This window comes from Ceratotherium simum, chromosome 31 (assembly GCF_057802395.1).
Source record: "Ceratotherium simum simum isolate JZ-2026a chromosome 31, ASM5780239v1, whole genome shotgun sequence".
Taxonomy (NCBI): Eukaryota; Metazoa; Chordata; class Mammalia; order Perissodactyla; family Rhinocerotidae; genus Ceratotherium; species Ceratotherium simum.
The window spans coordinates 17,733,076-17,756,574 of record NC_141930.1 but is presented as its reverse complement, the minus strand read 5'-3'; the positions used below and the strand labels follow the sequence as shown (position 1 = coordinate 17,756,574).

Here is a 23,499-nt window from a genome sequence, read left to right as displayed (position 1 = left end):
GGTCCTAAAGATGGGCATACCTTCATGAGAATGGAAGATATCTTCTTACTTTCTATGATGTGGTTTGGCCCTTTTCAGGGCCGCAAAATAAGCTTTGTTCTGCAAGACACATTAAATTCACTCTTTGGAATAAGGATTACTGGAGAAATTTCTTCCTATAGAACATCTTGGGGCTCTAGTCCCCAAAGGGACAAGGGTTTTAGACCACAAAGGAAAAACTGGAGTGCATCAAAGAGACTTGGAACATCATCGCGAACTCCAGGCTCTGTGCCTTGTCTTAGCTTTAATGAAGCATTCAAATTGTGGTTCATAAGGTTGTTGGGTGTTGAGTGATTCATATAAACTCTGGTATCTCTTCATAGTTTACAAAAATGTGAGGCTAGGCTGAGGAGTGTAGTATTCCCTGTAGTGAGCAGAGTATGATTGCAAAGATACCTTCTATAAACAGGTCCCTCCACATCCTTTCCCACTTTATTTGCTTTCTTAGTTTTATCCAGCTTCCCTGATAATCACATTGCAAAACACTCTGCCCATCCTAGATAGGGCATCTGTTCATCCTAGATAGAACCTTTGCCCTTGACTCTCCTCAGACAGACCATTTTAGCTGGTGGGACTGAATGTCTCTTTTGATAGGCAATTTCATTGGATCTCACTGCTTTATTGTTATTCTTATATTCTATTTTTAGTTTATTTTTGTTTATTTCTGTTTTGGGACCATTATCCAACTCAGTGCAAACATAGTCAATTTTTAAAATGTCTGTCTCTAGTTCATATTTGGACTATATTTTCTTTGGATCCTAAATAGATCTAAAATAGGAACTTTCTCCCTATCTCTTGCCACTAGAATCTCCCTGATTCTGTATTTCTAAAATATTCAAAACTTTTACACAGTCTTCCTTTCTGTGTTTTTAGCCACATCTTCTACTATGTTTTGGTTATTCAGCACCTTAAATTAGAAATTTGTGCTTTTTGTAATAATCCTCATCCATTCAATAAGTATTGTGGAATGACTCTTAGATGCCAAACCCTATGCTAAGTACTGTAGATAGTAAACAGACAGGTGTGTCTGCCATCAGAAAGCTTCAATGGTCCTTAAATCAGTTCAAGGCTGTGCCCCTCCGCATGGGATGAGGAGTCCCTGGGGTCAAGGGGACATACCCACCTAAAGCCTGATCATGTGCTGGGTACCAGGATCCTGGAACCAGGATCCAGGATTTGGGCAAGAGTGCCCAAATGATCCCAAGCCTGCTTCCTGGACATGCATGGGCCTCTTTCCCTAGTCTGTTCTTCCCTAGAGCTCAATTCTAGGCCTGAGGAGTGGGCAAGAGACAGTTGTTTTGGGAGGGTTTTATGAGCTTGGAGATGCAGGCAGGGATACCCAGACGCATGCTCACAAAACCTCTGGTGGTGTGGTGTGGGATCAGAGAAAAAGGGTCAAGGATATGGGGTTGAGGTCGGTGCTGCCATCCTGCTCTCCCTTTTCTACCAAGTTATAGTGCAGAGCTCAAAGGAATGCAAGAATTCTGAATTTGAAGCTGGCCTACCAAGTCTGAATAAAAGTCAGACTATACTTTTTGTAATGGCATATTAAAATAATATGGCAGAATATATTTTATTGGCAAGGTGGACCTCTGTTTGACCTCTTGCTTCAGGCCCCACAAATGTTAAGGGTGGATCTGTGGAGCTGACAATGTAGTAGAGACTACTTCAGGTCAAAGCAGTCAGTGTGGCAAATTCTTTAATTGCAGAGACTCATGGGAACATATGGTGGGGTGGGGTGGAGGCAACACAAACGTGAGTCAGGGAAGTCTTCTTGGGACAAGTGGCACTGAACTTAGACTTGCCAAGAGTAGAGTGACATTGGGAAGATGGCATGGAATGCACAAAAGAATGGCTTGAGGAGGGAAGGAAGGACAGATGGAAGGAGAAAGGAGACAGAGAGACAAAGAGACAGAGACACTGACTGTTGGGGGATGGAGGTTATTCAGCATGACTGGAAGATTCGGGAAGGTCTTAACTTGAAGAAGAGAGGGTCAGGAACAAAGTCTTACTCCCTTTTCTCAACAATTAATTTCTCTTGACTTGTGTCACTTGCTTCTTTTTAGTTCTGATATCCAGGCTTTTTAAAGTCCCCTTAAACTCACCATCAGTCAACCTTCCATTTACTCCTGGATTTACTGCTGAAAACTTATTTATTTGTGAAGCCATTCAATAATTACCTGTCATTGAAAGCACAGGATTCTTTTAATGAAAGTGACACAAAAATAAAAATAGATAAACTGAAAAGTAGCATCTGATTTCCCCATGGTCAGGTCCCCTTCCCAGCTATATTCTTAAAGAATGACACGTATCTCTAATTTGCCTACCTTACGTAGTATAAGGTTGATTTTCTGTGTCTTTCATTCACTAAAAACCTCCTAATACTAGTACTAATACTTATTATCTTGATTAATAATGATGATAGACAGAGTTTATTCCTGTATTCTATGCTTTACAGACATTATTTCATTTAATCCTCACATAACCTGTGAGGCACATGGTGTTATCACCATTTACAGACGAGGAAATGGGGACCTAGGGAAGTTGTGTGGCTTGCCCAATGCACATGAGGATAAGGGGCAGAGCTGGAGTATGAACCCATTTTTGTTTGACCCCAAAGCCTGACTCTTGACTCTCCAGGACGTCACTCGTATTGTTATTGTTGGTATTGGCATTGTACCAATGCCCGGTATTGTTACTTCTGACAGTACATAGAATTAAGGCCAAGTCTTAGTCCAGTGACCAGCCCATATTAAGCAAAGAAATATTGTACATAAACACAGGTGGTGAGTCTTGACGTTCTAGTGGGAATTGCCTTTTCAAATTATCCTAAAGAGAACAGGTAGAACTTCAGAGTTAGTAATTGTGATAGTTTGAATATGTTAAAGACCCATTATCTTCCCCTTCAAGTCACTTCTCTTATTTATTTGGAGGTCACCTCTTTTTCTTGGATAATTGATCATGCTTCTCCACATTTCCCCCAAGCCAGCCACAACTCTGCAGGTGATGCTGCTTATGGCATCAGCTACCAAGTTTGTGACAGGCTAGATAATGTTAATTCATGCATTTTGTTTATTTGGTTAGAACCTTAATTCTACAGATAGCATTCTCTTTGGACTACTTATGGGACCAATTAAAAAATAAAAAAATTAGTCCCCTTCAAATAAATGTGTTAAGGATTAAAAATACACTTTTGAGTTTAAAAATGCTTCTGCAATATATTGACTGCATTTATTTACATTTACAAGTCAGTGAAATAGAATTTTTCTCACACAGTTTAAATTATTCTATAGCCCTTTAATGTGTATTAAATAATGATGCAAAGATGTCTGAAATGTAAAACTGATCTTTTTTGTTGTTGAATTAAAAAATCAGAGACATATGTTAAAAGAAACAAAGACAAAATTATTTGTGTCTATGCGTCTGTTAGCGAAATATATTTCCTTCGATGTAGAGAAATGCCTGGTATTGTTACTTATCTGAAAAATCAATCATTTTTTAAAATTAAGGAAACATGGGCTGAGAAGAGGAGAGACATAAAAATCTTGCTGTTTCACGAGCTATGGTATCAGTTTTCCTGCATGCTCCTATCTGAGTCACAGTTCAGGAAGTTGGTCACCTTAGCCATTTTGCAAAGACACAGGTTAATTTAATTTTAAAAAAATACATTGTATGTTTGGTTTAAATTATGAGGCTGCCATGCATATTTCACTGACCTTGGAGAATTTATACAGGTACTTTACAGATTCCAAAGTGACATCTATTGATTTTTTTGAAAGCTTAATGGAAGAGAATGTAAAGGCTTAATTATTTCAAATGGTAAAAATCAAAATTGCCCACTGCTTTTTATGAGGTCAGTGTTATAATTAGATTAATTTAAGATTAAATCAGAATAAGAGTGTCCTTTAACTACTTTTCTAGATATATAACCAATAATTACCTCTTTACATAGACCAAAAGATTTGGATCAATAGATATGTGGCCATGGAGATGTAGCCAACAATAAATAGAGTATTATAACATTTCATTCTAATTTTTTTACGAGTTTCACTTAGACCTTACAATTATACCTATAAAAATATAGTTTACTATTAGAAATGGCTATCTGTTTATTTTAAAATGTATTTTTATTGCAAAATAAAATATAAATATAGAAAATCACTCAAATCAAATGTATGGCTCAATTGCTCATGAGAACACTACCCAGGTCAAGAAAGAAAATTTGCCAGACAACTCAGAAATCACTTCAGTCCCAATTACAATCTCTACTCTCCCCACAAATAAAAACTATTCTAATTTTTATAATAATCAACTCCTTGCCTTGTAAAAGGAGCTTGATCATCCCAATATGCATCCCTTGACACTGTTGTTAACCTTGCCAGCTATTAAAGATCACATACGTCTTTAAATCTCTTTTAGTCTATGGGGTCCTCCTCCTTCTCTTGCATTTTCTTACTATTTATCTGTTCAAGAACCCTGGCCATTTGAACTGTAGAGTCTTCCACAGTCTGGATTTTGCTAACTTCACATTCTTGGTGCAATTCAACATGTTCTTTGGTCCTCTATATTCGTCTGAAAATTATCTAGAAACTGGAGGGGCCAGCCTGGTGGCGCAAGTGGTTAAGTGCGCACGTTCCACTGCGGTAGCCCGGGATTCGCCGGTTCGAATCCTGGGCGCACACAGACGCACCGCTTTGTGAGCCATGCTGTGGCGGCATCCCATATAAAGTGGAGGAAGGTGGGCATGGATGTTAGCCCCCGGCCAGTCTTCCTCAGCAAAAAGAGGAGGATTGGCAGATGTTAGCTCAGGGCCGATCTTCCTCACAAAAAAAAAAAAAGAGGGGCCGGCTCCGTGGCTTAGCGGTTAAGTGCGCGCGCTCTGATGCTGGCGGCCCGGGTTCGGATCCCGGGCGCACCCCGAGGCACCACATCTCCGTCCAACCCGGGGCCGGGTCCCGCGTACAGCAACTAGAAGGATGTGAACCTACGACATACAACTATCTACTGGGGCTTTGGGGGGAAAAAATGAATAAACAAAATCTTTAAAAAAAAAAAAAAAAAAAAAAAAAAGAAAAAAGAAACTGGATAATGCTCCTCTTTGGCATGACTAGAGAAGATACGTAATATCCGGTCATTTTATCATCTTAGCAGCCATTGATGCTGAATGCCAATATCTATTTATTCATTGGTAGTTGCAAAGTGGTGATATTCTAATTCTATCATTTCTTTTGTATTTATTAGTTGGAATACTTTTGTTAAGAGACCCTTTCCCTCATTTACTGTTTGGTTAGCCAGTAATACAGTTCTCAGAGGAAAAGGAGAACACATACTTGGTTTCTCTTCTCTATTTACTAGTTTTCAAGATAATGAATAGGGTCCTTATTATCTTCTGAAGATAACCAATTCTTTCTTTAAACTTATTTGATAGGTTTCAACCAATGACAAGTATTATTATCATCACTAAAGCTCAAATTGTCCCATCTTTGGCTCATGAGAGCTTCTTCAAGTTTGTTTTTGGATCATTTCATCATGCTTCGGTAGTCTCTGATGGCTTCCTTGCTATTGGGTGTTCCAAGCTGTTCCAAGCTTCCAAGATGTTCCAAGCTCATATTGTACATATCCTGCCCCAAACATGGAATCCACTAATTTTTTTGAAAAGCCCTAGTTTCTTTTAATGAGAAATGGTATTTCAAGACGACCAGCTGGATACTGGGGATACTCATTGTTACTGGGTTGGTCATTATTTTTAGCCCATTTCAGTGGACTGTTAGTTCACATTGACACTTTCAGTTCAAACTAGAGAATACCAAGACTTTAATTCAACCTTGTTTTTTTACTTCCTTTTCTTCATACCAACAATTCTGGTTCTCAATGATAAAGGTAATATTGAAATTAGAATATTCCATAATAACTGATTTGTTTTATTCCATATTACACACAGCAGTCTCAGGGTAAAAATACCAATCTATCTACCAATATGAATACTGAAAACAAACAAAAAAATTACATATGCTTTCCCTATTGTCTCCCAATTATTTAATAGTTGTACAAAATCTGCATTGTCAAAGTATATAGTCATTGCATAATATCATACTATATTCTCTCCTTTTCAGTTGTCATGTGGTCTTAGTACTGGTCATTCTATAATTAATGCTCACCATCAATTCTTAGATCTTGGCATTTTGGTTTTCTGAAGCTTGTTCTCTACTAGATTGTTGGGCTTACATTTTCTTTTCTTTAGTATCTTAAATATATTATTTCATTTTTCTACCGGCATAAGTCACTGCTGTTGAAGTCTGATGATAATCTAAATATTTTCTTCTTAAAAGTCATGATTTGTTTTTCTAGATGCCCAAAGGACTTTTCTTTTTCTTTAAAATATGTTATATCTTGAATGTATCATATCTAGAATATGTCTTGTGGTAGTCATTCCGACTCACCATTGTCAAGTGTGCATTGCAGTACATAATTTCTTTTTTTATTATTATTTTAGGAAAATTTTCTTGAATTCTAAGTTTTTGTATTATTCTGTTTCATTTCTTTTATTTTCTCCCTTAAGGACTCCTATTACCCATATATTTTGCCTTCTCTGCTTATCTTCAATATTTGTCACTTTTCCTAAAATTCTTTTTTAAAAGTCTCTTTTATTAATTTCTTTTTGACTTTAAAAATTTCCCTCTTATTCATCTTCTATTTCTCTTAAGGCATCATCTGTTGTGTCTGTTTCTTCTTATGTTCGTTGTATTTTAGTCTTTATTTCTGAAATCAAAAAAAGAACTTCTAACTCTTTACTGAAGTCTATGTCTCATATTTTTTAAAAGACCATTTTTGAATATTTCTGTATTGTGAAAATAATCACGCATAGCACTAGATTACCAAAAAATAATAAAAATGTACTTACTAATACATAGCAATTTCTTCAGTGGGTTTATTGCACAAACATTCAGTAATAATATCTACTTACTGATTTTAAAAGTGATTTAGCTCTTATATCCCACTATTTATAAACTTTGTGATTTGTATAGGCTCTGTGTGGATCTAGATCCAGCTAAGATCTACAGATTGTTTGTTTGTTTATTCATTCATTCGTTCTTCAAGCATTTACTTTTCTTCTATATTGCCAGGCTCTGTACCAGGAAGCAAAAATTAATAAAAACAGTTTTTATTTTTAATAAAAGTTGTGACTTTCCAAGATCTAATGGCTGAAAATTTGCTGTGTTGGCTCATTAAACCATTTTAGAAAGAATGAATGAATACTCTTCTTTGTATGTGATAAGTGAGATGATATTAATCATTGATGTGATAAATTAATCAACACGTAGAGAAGACACACATGACTAGTACAATGAGTAGTTCAAGGTCAAATGGATTTTTCTAAAGTCAATTGACCAATAATATGTATCTCAGCCTGTTCTTTAAGTCAATGAAATTAAAAATCATTAACACTAGCCATCAATTCTCACAGCCCCACCCTCTCACCCTGTCCCTTCTCTTGTCTGACATCCACTGATAAGAGTCACCACTCTCCCAAACGGGGAGCCTCTCATTACTGGCTTTGCCCTTCCACATTTTTTACATGGGATTGAAGGAAAGGAAAGAAAAAAAAAATGCTTTTTTTTTTTTTTTTGCAACTGAATAGTCACTTTTCATAAAATAACAAGGAATACTAAAAGGCTTTAAATTATTTACAATTTAACATTATTAGTAATAGTCATTAGTCCCATAATTGCCCCTACCCTTTTTCATTCTTTTAAAGTAAGTCTGTAAGACACGAGCATTACCACTAATGAACTATTTAGCTTAACATGAAAAAATTGGAAGAAAAATGTAAATTGTTTTCATTTTAACTTAGAAGCTGTTTATGTGCTTAGGGATTGCCTATTATTCATCCCTTCTGAGGGGATAAATCTGGCTTCTGATCACACCTTAGGTTGCTGATTCCTGGTGCAGACACAACCTGTAGCAAAGTGGAAATTGGAAGCAGAGTGACTCATGACAACTTATCTTAAAATGCCACTGTCTTTTTAGCCCTTAGCAATGCTGAAGCAGTCGAGCATCTTCTCTGTGGGACAAAGTTGTCATTTTCAGAGAGAGGTGGTCTGCAATGGTGCTATATTTGTTGATAAGATTGTGGACAAACTTTCAGAAGAAAAATTTTAACTTAGTATGCAAAGGCATTGTGGCCAATTAAACAGAAACAGCATCTATTTATATAAGTAAGTCTGAAAACATTCATAACTATTAATTTATTGACTAGGTCAATTATTTGAAAGACTGTTGAGCTTTCTGAAAATGTCTGAGTTTCTAAAATATTGCACCCAGTTTTCAACTAATTGGTAATTTATCTGCCTGTTACTTGGACATCAGTAGTAGTTGCTGCCTATAGAGTTTCCCAGAGTTTGGAAAGCTGAAATGCAATCTCTCCATCATCTGTCACCAATTCAGTAACCCTGTATAATAATGCAATTAGAAAACACAATGTATAACCATCGTATTAGCAGCTATATCATAGGAAATTATAGTATAAAATTAGGAAGTGACACATGATGTTGATATCTCTACATCTAAAAGTACAGTACACATTTCAGTGCATGGTTTAATTGTGCCCTTCATTGTAATACTTGTGGTTTCATTTATTTGCTCTATTGTGTCTGAGCCCTTCAATGAAATCTTTGTGTATCCAGTGGCTACAACAGTTCCCAGCACGTGAGAGTTCTCAATTCATGCTTGTTAAATAAATGAAATGCTAGGTGCCTTTTCCTCCTATTTTTTTCCATGAAACCTTGGGCTTACCTATATCAAGTAATCTTGCTCTATAGTCTAATAACTTGTATATCTGTTTTCTCAAGGTCAACTTTTTATGCTAGAGATTAGTTCTTGTTCACTTCTTTGTTCCCATACCTAGCATAGTATGTGGCACACAATAGGTGCTTAACAAATGCTTGTGGAATAAACAATGGGTGACATTTTATGGATCCCTTGGGTTTGGAAATGCCCTGGCCATTCATACTAAGCTCTTGTTCTTCTATGGGTTCTAAATACATCAGGTACTTCCTTAGAGAGTGTTTTGTGTGTTAGGATTATTGTTCAGTTTTGTGGGAAGGAAGATCATTCTGGTGGAAGTAGGGCTCTCACGGAACTTTCTTTGAAGGAAGTTAGAAGTTTTAGACACAAAATGTTTATGAATAAATGTACTCTACGTGTAAGCGCAATTCTGTATGCATTTTGTCTGAGGATTAGTAAAAGGTGAATAAAAAGTACTTATTGAAACAAGAGAAGAATGGGATAGTGAAAAATGGCAGTGGATTCAAGAGAGTGTGGGTCTAGTCCTAGCTCTCTCTCCAGGGTATTCCATTTCACCGAGAATGTTTCCTTAACTGGAAAATAAGTAGGGGAGCGACTACAGCCTTCATCTCTAACAGCCACGATCCCATGTCATATGTCACGCAGTCATCGTATCAGCCTCTTTTTTTTTCTTTTTCTGAATTTATACCATATTTTGTAATCCTCATTTAAAACATTTTTATCTCAACTGTGGTTATATTAAGATTCATAAGTGAAACCACATTTCAGGAAATACCTTTTCTTCCTTTTTTTTAAGGCATAGTTTCCATGTATTCTGCCCTTTCCCTCCTTCACACGCCCTTGTCTGCCTCCCTTGTGTCCCCTTTCTTCTCTTTGTTTTTCAAGGGAAATTGCATTTGGGTATTTTTGATTCATTTCCAGGTGATTACCAAAATATTATGTTGTTAGAATGACTTGATATTTAAAATGCTGAGTCTTTAAAACTAAGAAAGGAATGACTAAAGTTGATAGCTTGGTACTTTGGAAGGGATTTTATTTCCATAGCGCCCCCAACTGGAGAAGGAGGGAAGGTCAGCATTTCCGTAGCCCTGTGTTGGAAATGGGGAACCTGAGACAGACATATTGAATCAAGCCTCTTGATTAGGACCATCTCTTTTGACCCTAAGACTCAGAGATCCTGATATCTTGTTCTTTGCTTTGTCCACTTGGCCCTGTGCCACATTTGTATTCCTCTCTGCAAAGTGTTCATTTCCTCTGTATTTTCCTCCTAGAGTTTTTTACTTCATACTCCTAATTCATCAGTGCCATCCATGTCAGGGATTTATGAATGGCAGTTATAGCCAAACTCCAATCTGTGTGGCCTTGAAACAAATGGTGTTGTGAGGGTTTCTCATTTTCTTTGGTGTAGATATTGAAAAAGATTCAGCACTGTGGAAAGAAGCAAACCTGTCAAGAAACCTTAGTAGCGCACAGAGTGCTTTAGTTATAGCCAACCACGGAGAAAACCCTTAATCATCACGAGGTCTTAGCATAAGACTGCAAATGTCCAGACAAATTGGGAAAACCATTGCATTCTAGCTCCAAGGAAACAAATCACCCTCTTTGGTGAGCACCCAGGGACTGCTCTGCAGCATCTCACTGTTAGCCCTCAGATGTGCAGAGGCCAGCCGGGAAGGCCCCAGATGCTGGCCCTTCCAGAAAGCAGATGTGTCACAACAAGCAGTTCACCACTTCATCCTCTTATGCCTAGCAACCCAGGCGAAGGGGAAAGGATTATTAGCATCCAAAGACTAGTTCTGCCATATAGAAGAGCCAAATTGGAAGAGCCCACAGCATTCCTTCTAGACTAGTCGTCCAAATGAGGGCAGATAGTGTAGCAAGTTCAACTGTAAAAAGTAGTTTAGCTGAAGAAAGTCTCCAGCCTTCTCTGTATGCTTTGAGTTAAATTCTTGACAGTTTGGAGGATTTATATAGATTTGATTTTTCCTAATAGTTTATGTTTTAGCTTAAGTAAATATAATTATCCTATCTCTTTCATTATCTTATCCATTGAGAATCCCACAAGCTGGAGGCATTTGGAAACATTTGAACTGCAGCATATTAATTTTTTGCTAGTGGAAACCATGATTGGGGAAAAAATATTACGACATCTGTGATTTCTAATCTTTTAGGAATACCAACACTTTATTCCTAGCTTAACTTTTGTTTTGAAATAAGCATACTTTTTTTTAACCTCCTCAAAGTACTTTGCAGTATACATCACAATTTTTTTTTACATAAAGTAAATTTAATTTTTTTTTTCTTTTTGTGAGGAAGATCAGCCCTGAGCTAACATCGATTGCCAATCCTCCTCCTTTGTTTTCCCCAAAGCCCCAGTAGATAGTTGTACGTCATAGTTGCACATCCTTCTAGTTGCTGTATGTGGGACGCCCCCTCAGCATGGCCTGACAAGTGGTGTGTCGGTGCGCATGGGAGATCTGAACCCCAGGCCGCCAGTAGCGGAGTGCATGCACTTAACCGCTAAGCCGTGGGGCCGGCCCCTAAATTTAATTTTTTATGTTTTAAAATTTTCATTTCAGCAAGGTAGAAGAGTGTCAGAGTTGAATCCAGTCCCAGCCGTGGTTTGCCTGGCTCCTTGACTGTGAGCGCTTCACTCGGCCTCTCCTGGCTTTAATTTCTTTATGTATCAGATTGACCTGAGGATGTGTTGCTCTTAAGTTGTAGTGAAAAAACAATCAAATGAGATAATATATGTGAGGGCCTTTGAAAAGTTAAAAAAAGAGGATCCTTGAAAAGTTAGAAACCGTTACAAGCTGTATTTACACTTATTTAGTTATCTTTTAAACACATGTGTTCTGGAATTTATCATTTCATGATATCTCAGAATTTATTTCCAAATGTCTCTGGCCATGTAGTATAAAAATATAACTTATCCAAACTAACAAGTTGTTTGACACTTTTGATTCACCAGTCTTTAGATGAGTTTGGGATATATGTTTAATTTCATGTTTTAAATTTCAATGATTTAAATCTCAATGATTACTAGCACTCAGTGAAATGTTAGTAAAAGACACAAATAATGGAGAATTTACTAATAATATACAAGGAAGATGAGAAAGACTGGACATAAACATTTGGAAAAGGGCAGGTTAATCACCTGTACCCTTTCCATAAAATATTTTTAAGTCTGTGTGTTAGGTCTTCACACAGATTTACAGAATACAGAATTAGTGACTTTTTTCTTAATCTAATTTTAAGAACATATTCATAAAATTAATAATAGAAAATTTTATATTAGCCATTTAGCATTCTGTCCTAAGATTTAGTTAGCTATTCGAAGTGGTTATTTCTTTATGTGACCTAAAATCCACCTAAAAGATATACTGTTGCCTTGAAAAAAGTTATCTACTTCAGAGTAAGAAGTTGCCAAACTGATAATCCCACGAGTATCAACTGAGAGAGTGGGGGAATAGTAACGATTTGATGTTGTGCCCAGGTTTCTCTACTCTCCCTGATCCATCTTCTACGGTTCTTTCCCTCTCCTTCTGACCTTTTCAACCTGTCTTCCTCTTTGCCTCTAGGGAGAAGTCTCCAGTGGAGGACAGTCATTGAAAAGCTACACGGAAGAAGTGAGTCTTAAGGTAGCCTTGTAACAAAGTCTGAAATCAGTCTGTCATATAGGATGGAGCTCTCATTGGGCTTTCTCCATCTGCCTTTAGGATTCCTGGCCTATCCCATTCACTGGTCATGCCCGCAAAAACAAGATAATAAATAATATGTCATCAAAATGATTTTTGTTCCTCACTGGTAGAGAGATACTCTATAATAACTCACTCATCCTGAGAATGAAGGTAAAACTGCATAAACCTAGAGTTCTCATATATTTTCACTCACAAACATTTGTTGATATCCTAATAAATGGGAAACACATGTTTTATATTGGCCATGCACAAAGTAATAAGGCATGATCATTGCTCTCATGGAAAGAACAATCTATACCAAATTGGCATTCATTCATGTGGCAAATGCTCATCAAGGACATTATTTGTGCAAGCCATTAAGCAAAGTACTATCTTGACAATTAAAATGAATGGTAGATTTTTGTTGAAAAATCGTTTAGACTTCTGGATTTATTTTGGAGATATCCAAGGGTGTGCTGTGTCACAGGATGTGTCTTTGGGCTGTCTGCAAATGGTATTTGGCAACTTTCAGATAAACCAGTGGATAGAATCCATAAAACTTGACCTGAAGCCAAACCACAGTGGTCACTAAATTAGCCATCTGAATCTGTTGCAGGTGAAGGGAACTGGGAAACAGTTTGGTGATGATATCATAGAAGAACTAAATATTTAGTTTGAATATTGCTTCTCAGCAAGACAGAATCCGTTTCTCCAAATATTTTATTCTTGCCTGCATGAATCCATTCAAAACCCATTTTGAGGGGCCTACTGAATGTGCTATGTAGTCCATACATTTATTCAGAACAGCGTACCCATACTTCAACCCACACTCGCTTCCAAGTATCACCTGGACAGAAAAATCAGAGTGTATAGCACCCATTAAGTCACTAATATCTCTGGTTTGTGCCCTTTTGGGGGGGTGGTTGAAGTTTTGCCAAAGGCACATGGAGAAGGAATAACAAAAGGAAGGAAAAGACATAACTGGGTAGATTTTCTGAGTTCAGGTTAGAAAAATCAAAATATATGGGGCAAAATATTGGCAGGCTGGAGCACCACCTTTAAATTTCAATTTAATGAATTTGATGCAGAAATTGAGTAGAATACATTAAAGCAATTAATGTTGCCAAGGAGAGGCAGACACTTTTCAATGTGCACACCAATAGAATTTCCCTTTAGGATTCTGTGTTTGCTCAAGGTTTTGGCTCAGCATTCTCCACTTGGTGGTAGGACTGGGGGTGATGGGCCACCTCCACAAGAAGGGTGCCTGATGCCCCTTGTCATGTGTCCTATTGAGGTCTAGCACCGTGAAGGAAGGGGAGCACTGAGGTGCTGGTACAGGAAATGGGCTGCATACAGATGATAGAACTTTTTTTTTTTTGTGAGGAAGATCAGCCCTGAGCTAACATCTGCCAATCCTCCTCTTTTTGCTGAGGAGGACTGGCCCTGGGCTAACATTCATGCCCATCTTCCTCCACTTTATATGGGACTTTGCCACAGCATGGCTCGTCAAGTGGTGCGATGGTGCACCCCCGGGGATCCGAACCGGTGAACCCCAGGCCGCCGCAGTGGAGCGCGCGCACTTAACCACTTGCCCCACCGGGCCAGCCCCAGATGATAGAACTTTTAAAATGTCTTATTCTAATTTTGTAGTTCTTATCCAAGAAAAAGATCTTTATTTTCTCCGTCATGAATGTGCAATCTACATGTATGTGTTTTATGCAGTTGTAAATTCTTAATGTAATGAGAAGGTTGAGAATATGTGCCTTTTCATTGGAGGTGCTGGCAGGACATGGCTCCTTAGTGTTGTCCTCTGACTAGCAACTTCCGGCATCACCTGGGGGCTTGTAAGAAAGGCAAAATCACACCATATCCAAAAATCAAAATCTCCATTCTAACAAGATCCTGATGTGATTCATAAATACCCTGACATTTGAGAAGCAATGTCCTGACACGTTCTTTTCAATGTTATTTCTAGAGAATAACTGGGTACATCATGGAAAATCCCCAATTGTGTATAATATAGGTAAAGAGAAAACCTTTATTAATAAATTTATGAGGTTTTTTTTTATTCATTTACTCTCAAGAATAATATTTTTGGTTGATTGGGCGTATAAAATCTCTCTAGCTTATAGGATTCATTACTGACTTGCAGTTTGAATTTACAAGTATGTGCAAACTACATATAAGCCTTGCCATTTTTTAGGGGTTCAGTATCACATAGTGTTTTTATTTAACATTGCTGATATTTAGATTTTAGCTTTTTTAAAACAAACAAATGATCATCCATTATAGTAAAACTATAAGTATGATCTTGATTAGTGGACCATTATCTTTTTAACAGATGGTTTCTTTCTGCAGACAATAATCCATTTGGTCCTTAGGAAATATATATTCGAATTCTTCTCCATTGAGAACATGTTAAGAATGTGTGCCATAAAATGATGTTTTTTGTTTTTTCTCACTTGTGCTTTTATTTCACTTTTGCCCTCTTTCTTTATGTTAGGAGAATCAGCAAACAATAAAGAACAGTATTTATAAATGTTAGAAACATTGAAGTTAAAACTGAGCTAGCAAACATTTGCTTTTATTTACTGCACACTAAAACTCAAATAAACCAGAGTGTTTACATTTTTAATATATTTAACATTTCTTGCTAAAGTTTGAACAACTCTCTGCAGATCAAAGTCTCTGTTTTTTTTTTATTTAGTCTTATAATTAGACAGAGTCAGAACCACATGACATTAGACAATTCTGTTTAGACCTAAAACAAAACTAAAGAGAGGACATGGTCTCCTCTACAAGTAAAGTTAAAATACTACATTTTCTATTTTTTAATCTATTATTTTTCCAGAATAGGATTTGTGTTTTTGACTTAAAAAAACAAGATATATTTTAATAGTCTACTTTTCCTAATCCTCAAAATGGTTCTGACAGTTAGATTTTAAAAAATTACATATTTGTTACATATAAGGCATTGATGAGTCAGGTAAGAATAATCATAATTTCACATTGCAGAAATTTTAGCTTTTAGAATCATAATATTAACATTCATTTAAAATACATATAAAATTTAAAACAACTATCAAAATCAAATACACTCAAAGTTGGATTGTCATGCCTTTTACAGAGAAGTTAATCCAATTAAAATAGCGCATTTCCCAGATGAATAATTGAGAAGCAGCATACTGTACTGGTTAAAAATCCCCTAATCTTTAGAGAAATTTGTTAATTTAAATATGTATTCGTCAGATAAGTATTGTCAACTTAAATGGTTGAGAAAAACTATAAAGAACTAAAGACTGAAGTTAATGGTTTTTAAAACATTTAAAAAACAGTTTAGAGCAGTTCCTCAGAACTCCAGGAAGTTAGCTGGTGAAGGCTGGAGGCAACATCCAGAGGAGTGTGAACTAGCGCGAGGTGTCGAGTGGCAGCTTCACAGTCTTTCAGCGTGTCAGACAGGAGGAGAAGCCTGTGCAGTAGGCAGGCCTTTTTCAAATCTGTCAAGCTGGGTTTTGCCAGCTGTGCCATCTGAACTGGAAAGGGGATCAGTTCTATGCTACAAAATATCTTAGAATCACTTCTCATGCCAATTTTGACCTGTCTTATTTCTCCTGTGTTGTATTCTGTGATCACTAGTGTCATGAAGTTCTGACTACACTTCTGATGGAAATGCATGACATCATTTCCTTATAATAAGTAAGATATAATTTACTTTTTATCAGAGGGATTTACTTTTTAAAAATTGAAATAACTCTTATTTAGTATCATAGTTTTATTACACTTAAGAAACTAGGGAACAAGGATTATCTTCAAGAAAACCCTAATTTGTCTTTGACATTCGTTAAGAATTAACATTTGTTGTTAAAGGATAATAATTTTTTTAAGTTATAATTATGACTTCATACAGATATAAAATGGACACGTGAAAGTTTTTTTTGACTCATTAATTAATTCTCCAGTGAAAAGGAGAATTCAAGTCCTCACATATATAGTCAATTAAGAAATACTGAAATGAAGTTATAAATACTGTAGATGCAAAAACTGGCAAGACTGATCAATATCCATAGGGTAAAAATCAGTTGCATTCAAATGGATGCAATTTATGGACGAGAATTATTTACACTACTATCAATTTCTATGAATTACGTGGTTGTAAAATAGCTCAAAGTCAATGAAAGACCCAGATCTTCCATAGAATCAGATAACTGGAAGGATATGCTAGAAAAATGACTTGTTTTTCATTGACCATACCCAATAATCTTTCATCCATTTCAAAGTCTTTTACAATTTTATCCTACAATTTCATTGGAGAGAAAAGCTAGCAAATGGAATGAATTAAGAAATAAAATGGAGTGCAATCTCAATGCATAGTGAAGTGTAGCCAATTTCTGAGATAAATTTATTTTAGCAGCTTGCATTTATGTTGTAATTCTTTTCACAATCTACCATATTTTTCTAATTTTTGATTATTACTCCTTCTCTTTTCTTTTCCCTAATCCTATTAGTTCAAACTTATAGCTTCACAAACTTATTACTTCCCTCTGCCTATGTTTTAATTGCCCTTTTACAATTCTCAAAAGAAATGGGCTATAGAAGTATAACTTACCAAAAAATTATGAATTTCAGCCTGATAATACAAGACATTTCATTAACAAATACAAAAAGAAAGGTATTTTCAAACTTTATTAATTTAAGTATATAAATTATACAAAGAGAATTTCATTTTTAAAGGAAGTATAGGCTTAATTCTTTGTCATTCAAAGCAGTCTATTAAATATATTTAGAGTGAAGTATAATTTTGTCTTGCTTTATATGTCTTGGGGAAGAGGGAGAATCCCCCTCTGCCCTTTCCCTTAAGGTTCTTATGGCTGGCCAAATAATTAAAAGACAGGTTAGCAGGAGAAAATAATACCAAGTTTAATAACATGTATACATGGGAGAAACCAGGGAAACTGAGTTTCTCAACACAATAGTGGAGATTCTCATCTTAAATACCATCTTCAGCTAAAGACAAAGGAGGATGTTGGGGGTGAGGAGGGAGAAAGAAGGGAGACAGAAATTATGGTAATCAAGGGTATGCAGATTTAAGTCCTCTCCTTCTGTACTGATAAGAGTTTCCACAGATAAGGCCATCCCCCCTCTTCCTAATACAGAGAGGGAGATACCTCTACAAATGGAGATTTCCTTTATAAATGTAAATGTTTGTCTGGCAACTCTTCACAGGGCCACCTAGAGAATGTGGTCTGGGAGAGACAGAATTTTTGATAAGATAGGCTTGTTGGTGCCTTTCCTATTGTAACAACTATTTTACATTTTATTATAGCCATCATATGATAGTAACTTCTTCCTGAAACAGGCCTTCTATGTTAAATTATTTAGGCAGTTTGGGGGAGGTCAAATGTCCATCAGAGAAAATAATCAAGGTAAAGAGATATATTTCAGGGTGGCCAATTTTGATCTCCCACATATGCAACATGCTTCAGAAATCTTTTAAAATAAAAATGATTAATCCTTCTTGAAAGATAGAAGCTGATGCTTTGTGCATTATTTTCATACTTAACCAAAGGGAGAGAAATAGTTAATTGCCTCAGAATTAAAGTATTCAATGGTGAAAATTTGACCAAAAGAGATATTTTTTTCCTTAAATATACTGAACTTCCATGGCCACATATGACATAAATCACTGACTGATTGCATTTAGAGAATCCAAAAATAAGCTATCCATGTGGAATAACAATATTGCTGGAGTTTATAAAGCCCTTATTCTGTTAGCAGATAAAGTGATATGTTGATATAAGGCTAGCAACTGCTCTCCATATGATATGTGTCCCTATTTCCCACTACTCCTAGTCCCTGGACATTTATATACTTATGGTGAAAGTGTTTTAGAAAAAGGATGAATGACATTTCTTCTAAAAGCAGCCCAGAGAACTTGCTCTTGGGAATATGAAAGAGTTTGTACTATACTCAGACACAGTTTAATATTCTTGTAGAAAAATTTTTGAATAAGTTGGCAAAGAGGAACATGTCAGCTCTTGTTCTAAAAAATGTTCAAGATTTTAGTTCCTTGATTCTATCAAAAAGAATTATAAGTAGTCTGATGGGCTGAGCTTTGCACGTACATAGTACTGCCTGTCAGCATTGATAAAGCAAGTAAGTGCATTATATCACTAGCTGATTTCAAGGGAAAACCAAAGTAAAACATTTAAATGATCTATTAATAGTAATATTTGTACTATCTCTACGATTCCAACAACTCAACATTTTAAAGTTCTTCCCAAACTACATATTTTACCAAATTAATGTTCCATTTTTACTTTATGTAATTTGCAGTAAACAAAGAATAGTTGAATGCTGCTTATCTGTTCAAGGAGTAAAGCCATTAAAACCAAAAACCAGTCAGTAGTCTTGCTTAATATTCTGAACTATTGTGGGAAAAAGTAACACAACTGACTTATTAGTCATATCTTCGCTTATGAAAGCCCATTTTAGTATTTGGGCCAAAAAAGCTAAATAACCAAAATACTTTTTTAATTAAAAATATTTTTTTCAAGATCACTTTAAACTTTTCTGTTTTAAATGAAGAGCTTTAGCCATTTGATTTTACCTTACAAAACCACAAAGATCATTTTTCATATTTCTTCTTTTAACATCAGAGCCTGCATGTTCTATTTTTGAAAAGCTGCAGGAATGTGATTTCCTTTTCTATTATATGAAAATTTTTGAAATTTAACTTCTGGTGTCCTCTATATGGTTATGGAATTTTAAATCCAAGATTTTTTTACATTAATGCTGTTTATTTGGTGTATAGCCCTACAAAGCCAAATCTAATAACTGAGAAATTTGAAAAAAAAAAAAAGTTAAATCCTAAAACTGAACACTGTTTTATACCTAAATTGTACATTCCAAGATTGAATATCTTTAATTATTTGCTGACTTCCCTTACAATAGTCCATTTAGTGCCTCTCACATTCTACTGACTCGCTAAAGGAATCTAGATCTAGAAGTTGACTATTTGTGAAGTTCTAGAGATCATCTTATCCAGTGCCTTCACCCCTTCATTCTATCCCAGGAGGGGAAGTGACATGCCCTGGATCGACCAGGATAAAAAGCTATGACTCCTGACACCTGGGGCCAGGACTTTTCACTGCAAAGCACCTCTCTCGTAGGATACGAATTTAAGTTTTGGGGCCAGCCTAGTGGTGTAGCTGTTAAGTGCATGCGCTCTGCTGCAGCGGCCCGGGGTTCGCCGGTTAGGATCCCGGGCGCACACCAATGCACCGCTTGTCAAGCCATGTTGTGGCAGCTTCTCATAAAAAGTAGAGGAAGATGGGCACGGATGTTAGCCCAGGGCCAATCTTCTTCAGCAAAAAGAGGAGGATTGGCTTCAGATGTTAGCTCAGGGCTGGTCTTCCTTCCAAAAAAAAAAAAAAATTTAAGTTTTAATCTGATTAGCAGACTATTTTCAAGAGTCACTGGTGCTAAAGGAGTTTTTTTATTTTAAAGATGAAGATCATTTTTGAAACCTTGTTTTGTTATTTCAATTTTTTAAATGAACCTTTTTATTTTAGAACAATTTTAGATTTACAGAATTATTGCAAAGATAATAGAGAGAGTTCCTATATACCTCTCCCCCAGTTGCAACTATTATTATTACCTTATATTAGCGTGAAACATTTGTCACAATTAATAAACCAATATTGATATGTTATTAGTAACTAAGGCTGTACTTGATTCAAGTTTCCTCAGTTTTTCCCTAGTGTCCTTTTACTGTCCCAAGATCCCATCTTATAAACACATTATATTTAGTAGTTATATCTCCTTAGGCTTTTCTTGCTTGTGGCCATTTCTCAGACTTCCCTTGTGTTTGTGACTGTAAGAGTTTTGAAGAGTATTGGTCAGACATTTTGTTGATTGTTCCTCAATTGAGATTTGTATGATATTTTTCTCATGGCTAGACTGGGATAATGTGTTTTTAGGAGGAAAATAATAGAGGTAAAATTCCATTTTCATCCCATCCTATCAAGGGTACATGCTATCAACAGGAATTATTGCTGTTGATGTTGACCTTAATCACCTGGCCTCAGATAGCATTTGTCAGGTTTCTCCACTATAAAGTTACTCTTTTTGCTTTCCCTCTCCGTATTGTACTCTTTGGAAGAAAGTCACTATACACAGCCCACACTGAAGGAGTGGGAAGTTATTGTCCACTTCCTTAAGGATGGAGTAGCTACATAAATTATTGAAATCTTTCTGCATGGCATATTTGTCTATTCTTGCCCATTCTTTTATTTTTATCAGAATAGATGCATAGATATTTATTTTATACTTTGGGTAATAACCTAATTCTACTTGATTTATTTTGTTGCTCAAATTGTTCCAGCTTTGGCCACTGAGAGATTTTTCAATTGGCTCCTTTATCCCTCTGATATACACCCATCATTTTGTGTGCGTCTATGTGTGTCTGTGTGTATGTGCTAGCACTTTCTTGCTTTTTGGCACTATAAGATGCTCCAGGCTTATCTTGTATATTTCCTGCCTCAGTCCAAGAATGAGTCATTTCTCCAAGGATCCTGGTTCTTTCATTGAAAAATGGTGTTAGAAACCAAGATCTGAGTCGTCATTGTGTTCATTGCTATTGGGGTATCATTGTATCTAAGTCCTCTCAGCTGCCAGAGTAAGGAGATATATGTGTGAATGGTAACCTATGTATATGTAAATATCTATAACTATTTCTATATGTAGCCATCTGTATATATAGTAAGCTAAACCTGAGTTCATACTGATGTCTCCAACTTGAATACATTACATGTGGATCATTCTAGCATTGCTTGTCTGTAAACTCCCACTTTAACAGTGAGAAACTTGAATTCTACCATCTGCCATCAATTTACTTCGTTGTTTAGTTCCAAACATATATATAGTTATTTCAGAATTGTTACCTTGTATGCCCACAGGAAACAACTTTATCAGCTAGGGTACAGTGCTTATGTACAGTTCCTTTTGCTTTCTTTTTTTTTTTTTTTTTTGTGAGGAAGATCAGCCCTGAGCTAACATCCCTGCTAATCTTCCTCTTTTTGCTGAGGAAGACCAGCTCTGAGCTAACATCTATTGCCAATCCTCCTCCTTTTTTTCCCCAAAGCCTCAGTAGATAGTTGTATGTCATAGTTGCACATCCTTCTAGTTGCTGTATGTGGGACGCGGCCTCAGCATGGCCGGAGAAGCGGTGTGCTGGTGCACGCCCGGGATCCGAACCCGGGCCGCCAGTAGCGGAGTGTGCGCACTTAACCGCTAAGCCACGGGGCCGGCCCTCCTTTTGCTTTTGATCTCACAGACTCTACTTATTTTCAAAGTTCCTTAGGTCAGCACCTTGTTCTCCTACCCCCTTCAGCAAGGTTATTTCACACACCTTTAATGAATTTAGATTCTTTTTTAGTATTTTGCTTCCATCCTGGGATGCCTCAACCTTCTAATTGATTTTTTTCATTTGCATACATTAAGGTTTACTCTGTGGTGTGAAGTTCTATGGGTTTTGACAAGTGGTTAATATCTTGTATTTACCATTATGATATCATACAGAACAGTTTCACTTGCCTAAAGTATCCCCTGTGCTTCACCTATTCAACCCCTAACCCTCTTCCCAAGCTCCTAGAAAACTGTGCTTTTTTTGAAGCTCTAGATTGGGACTGAACATATCTAGAGGTAACCATCACAATCAAAAGATGGCAGATAGGTTGTTTCTCTCATACAGGAATTATTTTAAACAAAATGGACATTTAATGTTTGATGATGTCATGTTTCTTAGAGATCAGGGGTCATGAGCCTTTATTTTTTATTTATTTATTTTTGTGTGAGGAAGATCAGCCCTGAGCTAACATCCATGCCAATCCTCTTCTTTTTGCTGAGGAAGACCAGACCTGAGCCAACATCTATTGCCAATCCTCCTCCTTTTTTTTTCCCCCAAAGTCCCAGTAGATAGTTGTATGTTATAGCTGCACATCCTTCCAGTTGCTGTATGTGGGATGTGGCCTCAGCATGGCCGGAGAAGTGATGCATCAGTGCGCACCCGGGATCCGAACCCGGGCCGCCAGTAGCGGAGAGCGTGCACTTAACCACTAAACTACGGGGCTGGCCCCATGAGCCTTTATTTTTGTCTTGTTAGTATTTGAACAAAATAAAGCAAAATATCTCAAGTTGGAGAAAAAGATCATTGAAAGAGGGGGAAGATAATGAATGAATCTGAGAGGTCAAAAGAGTGACTTGAGACGTCATATTGATTTTATACCTTTAATTTTCAAAATATGTCTGAAAAGATTTTCTCAAATCATGATTCAATAAATTTTAAATTGTTATTTATATTTTCTTCTAAAGGGTATCCATTCTTTCTTCCTCCTTCCTTTCTACTGATGAGGAACAAAATTTGCCACCCTAAAATGTGTCTCTTTAACATAAGGATTATTTTAGGCCAATTATTTTTAAGAAACAAAAGACTCAGAAAGTTTTTCTTGTTACCTCCTCCTTAACTGCCTAAAAGAATTTAGGTAAATGACCTGTAACAGGAACAGAGCCATAACCAGAGATATCTACAAAGAATGTGGGCTAAATGTAGTGGCGGAGACTCAGCAGGGCCCAGAGATCAGAGTCCTTGTCATGTCTCATTGTCTCTGTGTGGCACAGCAAACATTTCTTTACCCATTTGCTTTCCATCTCCATGTGAATTTCCTTCTTCCCCTTTGAAGTCCCAAACCACTACCCACAACATCCTCTTTTGTTTTTAGCTGAAAATGCTATTTAAGGTGGTGTCTTCAGCCATTTTGGTGAGTTACTCAGTTTTCCTGGGTGTCTCCCATGTATAATGTTATTAAACTTTGTTTGATTTTATCCTGCTAATCTATCTCTTGTCAATTTAATTCTTAGACCAGTCAGAAGAACCTAGAAGGGTGGAGGAAAGTTTCTTCCTCCCCTACAGTACCCT

General features: G+C 36.6%; 1 protein-coding gene across 5 annotated transcripts in view; it reads left to right on the top strand.

Annotated features, from left to right (window-relative positions):
• The window catches only part of C31H8orf34 (chromosome 31 C8orf34 homolog), a 392,833-nt gene that overhangs the window by 337,244 nt on the left and 32,090 nt on the right, over positions 1-23,499 (top strand). For 2 of the 5 annotated variants that reach the window (XM_087420472.1, XM_087420470.1), the window contains one exon: positions 12,426-12,473. The exons of 2 other annotated variants lie outside the window; for them this stretch is intronic. In XM_087420472.1, coding sequence (XP_087276598.1) covers positions 12,426-12,473 — 48 coding nt within the window. Of the gene's footprint in view, positions 1-12,425; positions 12,486-23,499 lie in introns of all 5 variants that reach the window. One more of the 5 variants, XM_087420474.1, reaches the window with a different exon arrangement.